The sequence below is a fragment of the Pyxicephalus adspersus genome, chromosome 2 (assembly GCF_032062135.1).
Source record: "Pyxicephalus adspersus chromosome 2, UCB_Pads_2.0, whole genome shotgun sequence".
In the NCBI taxonomy this organism is placed as follows: domain Eukaryota; kingdom Metazoa; phylum Chordata; class Amphibia; order Anura; family Pyxicephalidae; genus Pyxicephalus; species Pyxicephalus adspersus.
The window spans coordinates 3,247,074-3,256,590 of record NC_092859.1 but is presented as its reverse complement, the minus strand read 5'-3'; the positions used below and the strand labels follow the sequence as shown (position 1 = coordinate 3,256,590).

General features: G+C 37.5%; 2 protein-coding genes across 2 annotated transcripts; both read left to right on the top strand.

Moving 5' to 3' along the window:
• Positions 1-521: 521 nt before the first annotated feature.
• Positions 522-1,445, top strand: LOC140322065 (olfactory receptor 5AP2-like). Its single transcript, XM_072398709.1, has one exon. The coding sequence runs from the start codon at positions 522-524 to the stop codon at positions 1,443-1,445; it is 924 nt and encodes a 307-aa protein (XP_072254810.1).
• A 5,534-nt stretch (positions 1,446-6,979) lies between these two features.
• Positions 6,980-7,948, top strand: LOC140322063 (olfactory receptor 5J3-like). The gene has a single exon (XM_072398708.1). The coding sequence runs from the start codon at positions 6,980-6,982 to the stop codon at positions 7,946-7,948; it is 969 nt and encodes a 322-aa protein (XP_072254809.1).
• Positions 7,949-9,517: the final 1,569 nt, after the last annotated feature.

Here is a 9,517-nt window from a genome sequence, read left to right as displayed (position 1 = left end):
GGGTACCAGAAGTTTTTTTTGTTTATTTTACTATGATATAACAAGACTATTCAGATCAAACTAATTCAGAGCTTAAAGGAGACCCTGGCCTTCTGATCTCTCAAAGTCTTTTGACTAACCTTTCCCCCAATCAAAGTATATTGAGCACAGGCAGTTCTACAACATATGGTAGATTCCCCACCGGGACTGCATTTTATGACCAGGGGCCCTTAGTGTTCACTTGATCTTTTCTAAAATGTACCTATTGGATGCAAATCATATTTAATCAATTTTAAAATATAGCTGTTTTCTTTTATTTGAATGGGGTGGGGAAGAGTTGGAACCATGTCATGTTTTTATTGGTGTCTATGTTCCTGTTGGGGAGATCCACCCGTTCTTTGTCCTGATGATCATCATTACAGAAAGTGATGGGAACAATGTTCTTATCAAGAGGCTTCCTTTCTAAACATTTTAAACTTATAATTCCTGCAAATATAATTCTGACTCCAACATACTATTTTACCATTACAGACAAAAGTTCAATGGGCGGCAACAGCACACAAGCTACCATGTTTGAGTTAACTGGACTAACAGATAATACAAGAATTGTCCCATTTCTGTTCACATTTTTCCTGATTGTATACACAGTGACTCTAATAGGTAATATTGGAATGATGGGTCTTGTGTATGCCTTCTCCAGTCTTCACACTCCGATGTATTACTTTCTGAGTTTCCTTTCCTTGGTGGACCTTATCTATTCCTCAGCTATAACACCTAAAATGGTGGTTGACCTCATTTCGGTCAAAAAGTCCATCTCGTTTATTGGTTGTGTCCTCCAGATTTATTTCTATGCTGCTTTGGCAAGTATTGAGGTTCTTCTTCTTTCAAGCATGTCTTATGACCGATATGCAGCAATCTGCCACCCTCTTCACTATGTCTCAGTAATGACAAAAGAGAAATGTTTTTGCCTGGTCCTCGTGTCTTTCTCTGTTGGTTTGCTGCAGTCATTAGCTCAGACTAGCTGTGTGTTCAGTCTCCACTTCTGTAGGTCTAATCTCATAGATCATTTCTACTGTGAGATTCCTCCATTACTGAAGTTGTCCTGCTCTGATACATTCTTTTGTGAAGTTTTAACTCTTTTCTTTGTCAGTACTTTAGGACTTTACTCCTTGGTATCAGTTTTAGTCTCCTACACGCTGATTGTGTCATCTATATTAAAAATGAAGTCTGCAAAAGGACGTCAAAAAGCCTTCAGCACATGCTCATCCCACCTCATGTGTGTCTCCATCTTCTTCATTACGGTCTTCTTCATATACCTACGTCCCGACACTCGGGTTCTTGAGAAACAAGACAAGGTGGCTTCGGTATTCTATTCAGTTGTCACCCCAATGCTGAATCCCCTTATCTACAGCTTGAGGAACCATGAGGTCAAGAGGGTCGTTTTAAGAGCAATGCAAACATGTTAGTAATATAGGTATTACAATTTCAACCTATGTATAAAAGCAGAATTGAACAGATCACACAAAAATGACAACATAATTAGAAACAAATTGCATACATGATAAATTAACATCTTTTAACCAGTGGTGGCCACTATCAATAATCATTACATGGTCCAATCAATAACATTGCAAATCACCCAAACACCCACACATGGCAAAACTGTATATCCCAGGGTTGTTTTTTTCCGGAAGGGTTGATTAAGATGCAGTAGTCACTTTACAGATGAGCTTGAACAATTTATTTATGTAGACACCAATGATGTCAGAAAAAGGGTTAGGTGACACAGGATACCTAAAAAAAAAGTTCAAAACACAAACTCTACTTTTCTGTGAACTCTAAGTTCCCTGTACTCATTTGATATGCTGAGTGGACCACACATATGGTTTTGGCCTTTTTAGAAGTCAGTGTTTTGGAAGTACCTCAATCATTTCTGAAATTGAATACAGATATTTTGGGCGAAAAGGGGGCAATGTAGCTGTTGATTTAGTAATCCATCCCATTGGATCATTAAATATCCAACAGATAGAATAACTGTTATATTAACATGGAGGAGGTAGCGAGGCACCTCTAGCTCATACCCGCCCTTCTCTATAAAACAGAACCGTGCTTTCCATATAGCACTCATTCTACTATCAAAGATAACAATCACTAGAGATTATTTGTAGGGACAAAACTTGAATGTCTGATAGAGTTTTAGGCAAGAGAGCTAGGAAGGGTATTCTGTAAACTTCGGCTTTCAATATACTCCTTCAACATTGGTTACTTTACCTCCAGTATCCGTAGAAGGCCATAGGAAAGGAAGACTCCTGCAGCATCCAAACCATAGAGCATAAGCCCAATGAAGAAACATGGCTTACAACACCATAATTTTAGGTCCCAAGCTCAGAAGACCTGCACCATGTGGAAGGGTTGCACCAAATATTTAACAATGGTCCAACTCTCCAGAAAATGCATCTGGGCACCTACTGCTCTTTCCCACCCCTTTTCATACATCAGAACAGTACTTTTCATAGGACATGTTTCATTAAATGTTCAATGGAAACAACACACTAATGATTATTTTTAGTTATAGTAATTGACTAGGGCTTTAGAAAGGTTCATCTGTAAACTTCTTCCTTTACCAAATTCCTTCAGCAAGAATGGACACTTTACCTCCAGCATCCTTAGTAGACCACAAGCGGGAATCAAGACTTATCAGCATCCAATCCATAGGGAGATCCAATCCAAAGCCCAAAGCAAAGAGACAGCTTACAGCCCCAACATCCTAAGGCCGAAGCTCATGAGAACGGAACTATGTGACCAGTTTGTCTCAAAGGTTTAACAACTCACTGGCTCTGTTTAAAGTTTTACTACACTTCCCATTCAATATTTTAAGCTTTTTTATACCCTAATCAAGTCACACGATGTTGCAGACAACTCAAAATGCCTTGGTGTCTTGTACTCATAAGTTTGCTCTCTGTCTTTAAATGTAAATTACTCTAGCCAAAAGAACGAGGGCATTGGCGGGAGGAATGAGTTATTGTTGTATATAGTGCCATAGAGGGGATTTATACTGCAGTCACATATGTTGTTTTGATTTTAAATAGTGAGGACCTTAAAATAGCCTGGAACTGGACTTCAACTCCACAAGGCCTATACTTGTGATGATTAGATAGTGATGATTAGCTGGGTTGTTCAACATGAGTAGCACAGACTTTTAAAGCACTGATGGGACACCATTCCAATTTCTAGATGTTCAAATGAAAAATGCCAATTCTTCACTTTAAATTTTCTGTTAGGTCATTTAAGATTTTTCCTAGTGGTAACTTTATTCTCTTAGTAAATGTATTTGCTACATATGTGTATTAAAGTATTTTTAATTTTGGTCTGTGTGTCTTTATTTTAGAGAACACCTTCATACACCACAATACACCACATTAAAAAAAAGGGTGTACATTAACTTCCAAGGTAAATAAAATTTTACAAAGAAGGATAAGGCCAATTAGATATTTTTTGTCTTGGAGTCACTGATATAATTAAATGATTCAACACTTTGACCCTGATTTATGAAAGCTCTCCAAGGCTGGAGAGAATACACTTTCAGAAGTGAACTGAGTGATCCAGCAAACCTGGAAAAGATCTAGTCCAGGATTCAAAACATTTGCTAGCTAATAGAAAATGATTTTTAAAAATCCATTCCATGTTTTCTGGATCATCTAGTTCACTTCTGAAAGTGTATTCTCTCCAGCATTGGAGAGCTTTCATAAATCAGGGCCTATGAATCAACTGTAAAATAAAGGAGTTGGATGATGTGCAAAGACAAGGAATAGAAATAGTACGGGGGTAATCGAGAAAAAAAAAAGAGTTATAAATAATTAAAGTCTTCATTAAACTAGTTATGCTCATCTGTGCTCCCCAAAATATTGTTTGCTTTTTTATGGAGACCACAAAACTAAGGGTAATTTGTAAAGCTCATTGTAACTCATTTTTAAAAAAAATACAAGACACGGATTAGTCGGAAAATTGGCCACATGGCTGAAAACTGCTTAGAAGATAATGATAGGTAATGCTGCCTTTATTCTTCACTTTAGGCTACATACATATTTGAACTACACATACACTACCAAACCAAAGCTTTTAATAAAGTAGGGTAAAGGTAAATTCACTAACCTTTGTTCCCTTGCGACCACTGTCATCTGCACCCAGTCCTCCTGCTGGTTTAGGTCAGCTTGATTGTAATGCCGTAGCTCCGTGTATGAAATAATGGCATGACAATGATGACAATGATGATGTATTACAATGATGACTCCTTTGTAATAATGCCTCCCGTCTACAAAGGATGAGAGCCTTTATAGTCCACTAATGCTATCTGATTACAACTCCATGTCCTGATATCATCACTCCGCCAAATGCAGTCTTTGGGACCATGTAAAGGCCCAATCAATAGATAGTCAAGGAAGTGTCAATGTCACAATGCAACAATATTATACCTTTAGAAGGAGACTAGCTTGACATGTGACCAGGTCTTCTTACTACTTGCTTACTATATATTTATTTTTATTCTTGCTGGTCCATAGATTACAAGGTTTCAAACAAACCTCAAAATTATATATATTTTTTGATATTAAGACATAATGCGTCATTGTGGTTATTTAATATCCAATTTATGTTTGTATTATTTAATATGTTCAAACTCCACCTTCCAACAAATTCTTCTGCACATCATGTAAAGAATCATAACTCTTCTACAGTTTTTAAACTGAACCTACAATTTTGGCCAAACATGCATTTTCATAAACGAGGGGGTGATAAGAAAAATGATTCCTAATTGGGAGCAGTCGGTGTGTTTAAAATTTTAACTGAAATATCTATTTTGAGTTTTCCTTTTTCATAATGGGTTAAGAGCTATTTTAAGTTTTGGTCCTGGCACAAGTTGTTCAATGAACCGTAACTTGATTTTTTACAAGCATTCCATGGCTTTTGAAACCATGCATTTCCCTAAATTGAATGGTAAAGTACCTAAAAAGACTCTTCAAAAGACTTTTGTTTCAAGGCATCATGAGCCAAAGTGTTAGGGACTTACTAAAACATATCAAATCAGATGTATGAATCAACTTTAAAAATTAAGGAGCTGGTTGATGTGCAAAGACAGGGAATAGAAATGGTAATGGACCAATCGAAAGAAAAATTAGAGTTATAATTAATTTCTTCTAAACTTTAAAGTCTTTTCTAAAATTTAAAGTCTTTTAATTTCTTTTCTAAAATTTAAAGTCTTCTAAACTAGTTATGCTTATCTGTGCCCCCCAAAATATTGTTTGATTTTTTTATGGCACCCTCAAAACAAAGGGGAATTTGTAAAGCTCATTGTATATCATTTGAAAATAAAAATACAAGACACGGATTAGTAATTGTCTTGCTCCTAATTTATAATGAATAATGATCTGCCTGGAGCAGCAGAGATTTAGGCTCTTGGGTAATGGAGTCATCTATAAAAATAATGCATAGTAGAGGTTAGATGATGCCGGGACCCCTTGTGTATGCCAGTTGGAAAATTGGCCACATGGCTGAAAACAGCTTAGAAGACGTTCGAAGTAATGATAGGTAATGCTGCCTTTATTCTGTACTTTAGGCTACATACATATTTGAACTACACGTACACTACCAGACCAAAGTTTTTACTAAAATTGGGTAAAGGCAAATTCACTACCCTTTGTTCCCTTGTGTCATCTTCACCCAGTCCTCTTCCTGGTTTAGGTCAGCTTGATTGTAATGCCGTAACTCCCTGTATGAAATAATTGCATGTATCATGCCAAGATAAAAAAAGTTTTCCAATTCAAAAGAGGCCGATTTATGAAATAGTAGGAGAGAGGATAGAATGAGTAAGGATGACTCCTTTGTAATAATGCCTCCGGTCCACAAAGAATGAGAGCCTTTATAGTCCACTAATGCTATCTGATTTTGTTACAACTCCTAAAATCATCACTCCACCAAATGCAGTCTTCGGGACCATGTAAAAGCCCAATCAATAGATAGTCAAGGAAGTGTCAATGTCACAATGCAACAATATGATACCCTTAGAACAGGGGTTGGCAAACTCTGGCCTTTAGGCCAGATACGGCCTAGCCGGTAGTTCGTTCTGGCCTAACGCCCCCTGGCCGCTCCATCCTAATGCCGGCCGGCAACCCGCGGCTCCGAAGCCGCAGGTTGCCAACGGATCGGCCAGGGGGCGTTAGAAACTACCAGAGCCGCTGGAGCTCTGGAGCCGCCGGAGCTCTGGTGCTGCCCCCTTGCAGTGGCTCCTATCAACGCTGGCCGCGGTAAATAGGGAAAGCTCCCTGAAGGTAAATCCCTCTCCTCCGCAATGCATACGGAGGAGAGGGATTTCACTTCAGGGGGTGTTCCCTGGTGGTGGACGGAACCATTAGGGCGGGTCCAGCCTAGTGTGCTCCCACCCCATAAATGGCCTAGTGGCCATAAAACTTTGCCAAGACTAGCTTGACATGTGACCAGGTCTTCTTACTACTCACTTACTATATATCTATTTTTATTCTTGCTGGTCCATAGATTACAAGGTTTCAAACAAACCCCAAAATTATATATTATTTATTGGTATTAAGACATAATGCGTCATTGAGGTTATTTAATGTCCTATTTATATTTGTATTATTTATTATGTTCAAGCTCCACCTTCCAACAAATTCGTCTGCATATAATCTAAAGAATCATAGCTCCTCTACAGTTTTTAAACTGAACCTACAACTTTGGCCAAACATGGATTTATCATAAACGAAAGGGTGATAAGAAAATTGATTCCTAATTGGGAGCAGTTGGTGTGTTTAAAATTTTAACTGGAATATCCATTTTGAGTTTTGCTTTTTCATAAATCTTTAATCTTTCACTTTTTCTGGTTCCCAATGAATGTTCCTCAATTTCCCAAAACGTGGTACATCTAGAATTACTCTAATGCTCATCCACATATGAAGAGGCATTGGTTTATATTAAAGCATTGTTGAATAAAATGTTTATTTCAATAGTCACAAGCCATGAATATGGCCAAAACAAGACTCATGTGGCCATGTTTGAGTTTTCTGGTTTAACTGATAATGAGGATCTTGTTCCATACCTCTTTGTGCTCTTTCTGCTTGTCTACATGGTGACCATACTGGGAAATGTTGGAATGATGGTGATTGTCCAAATCTCACCCAACCTTCACACTCCAATGTACTATTTCTTAAGCTATCTGTCCTTCGTGGACCTCTGCTACTCCTCAGTCATTACTCCTAAAATGTTGTGTGATCTCCTTTCTGTGAAGAAGCAAATCTCCTTCATCGGTTGTGCCCTTCAGTTCTGCTTCTTTGCCGGCCTGGGAAGTACAGAAATCTTTGTTCTGTCAAGCATGTCATATGATCGTTATGTTGCTATTTGTCACCCGCTTCACTATGTCACAATAATGACCAAAAATAAATGTGAAGTGTTCATTCTCACTGCTTTCTTAATAAGCACTGTGCAGTCAACATCATCAACTAATTGCATGTTCACTCTTCAGTATTGTGGTCCCAACCTCTTAGACCATTTTTATTGTGACATTCCACCAATACTCAAATTGTCCTGTTCTGATACTAGTTCTTGCGTCATTTTAACTGTGTTCTTTGTAGGTTTTTGCACAATAAGCTCATTGACGACAATCTTGGTCTCCTATATACTTATCATGTTAACCATACTACGAATGAAATCCACCAAGGGTCGACAGAAAGCATTTAGTACGTGCTCATCACATCTCATGTGTGCTACAATATTTTATGTTACTGTTTTCTTTACTTACTTACACCCCTCTTCCAGCCTCCTTGAGAAACAAGATAAGGTGGCTTCTATTTTCTATACCATGGTCACCCCAATGCTAAACCCTCTTATTTATAGTCTGAGGAACCTGGAGGTGAAAAAGGTTATTTTTCAATTACTGCAAACCCGTGGACAAGGTAATGTGTAGAAAAGTAATTTATGAAAAGATGTAAAACCTAACTGGATGACATTTACTCTGTTTATTCAGTTTATCATCACCAATTGCCTCCATTAGGCATACTTGTGACATGGAGACAGCTCTCAACAGAAAACAGGATATTCCAAACAAATACCTTCATGGTTTGAGCACCAGGTTCTATTTAAAAAAAATATGTATTTATGGAATTTATTTAATGGGTTAAGAGCTATTTTAAGTTTTGGTCCTAACACAAGTTGTTCATTGAACCATAACTTGATTTTTTAGAAGCATTCCATGTCTTTTTAAACCTTGCATTCCCCTAAATTGAATGGTAAATTACCTAAAAAGACTTACCTAAAAAGACTTCAAGATTGGTCACTTTACCTCCAGTATCCGTAGAAGTCCATAAGAAAGGAAGACTCCTGCAGCATCCAAACCATAGAGCCCAAGGCCAATGGAGAGACATGGCTTACAACACCCCTTTTCATACAACAGAACAGTACTTTTCATAGGACATGTTTCATTTATTGCTTAATGGAAACAACACACTAAAGATTATTTTTGGTGATAGTAATTATCTGCCTGGGGCTTTAGAAAGGTTCATCTGTAAACTTCTTCCTTTACCTAATTCCTTCCACAAGAATGGGCACTTTACCTCCATCATCTTTCGTGGACCACAAGAGGGAATGAAGACTGATCAGCACCCAATCCATAGGGAGATCCAATCCAAAGCCCAAAGCAGAGAGACAGCTTACAGCCCCAACATCCTAAGGCCCAAGTTCATGAGAATGGAACTATGTGACTGTTTTGTATCAAAAGTTTAACACCTCACTGGCTCTGTTTAAAGTTTTACTAGAGTCCCCATACAATATTTTAAGCTTTTTTATACCCTAATCAAGTAACAAGATGTTGCAGACCACTCATAATGCCTTGGTGTCTTGTACTCATAAGTTTGCTCTCAGTCTTTAAATGTAAATTACTCTAGCCAAAAGAATGAGGGCATTGGCGGTAGGAATGAGTTATGGTTGTGCATAGTGCCATAGAGGGGATTTATACTGCAGTCACATATGTTGTTTTGATTTTAAATAATGAGGACCTTAAAATAGCCTGGAACTGGACTTTAACTCCACAAGGCCTATACTTGTGATGATTAGATAGTTGTGATTAGCTGGGTTGTTCAACATGAGTAACACTGTTAAAGCACTGATGGGACACCATTCCAATTTCTAAATGTTCAAATGAAAAATGACAATTCTCTACTTTAAATTTTCTGTTAGGTCATTTAAGATTTTTTTTAGTGGTAACTTTATTCCCTTAGTAAATGTATTTGTTACATATGTGTATTAAAGTATTTTTAATTTTGGTCTGTGTGTCTTTATTTTAGAGAACACCTGCATACACCACAATACACCACATTAAAAAAAAGGGTGTACAATAACTTCCAAGGTAAATAACATTTTACAAAGAAGGATAAGGCCCATTAGATATTTTTGTGTCTTGGAGTCACTGATATAATCAAATGAATCAACTGTAAAAATAAAGGAGCTGGAGGATGATCAAAGACAAGGAATAGAAATA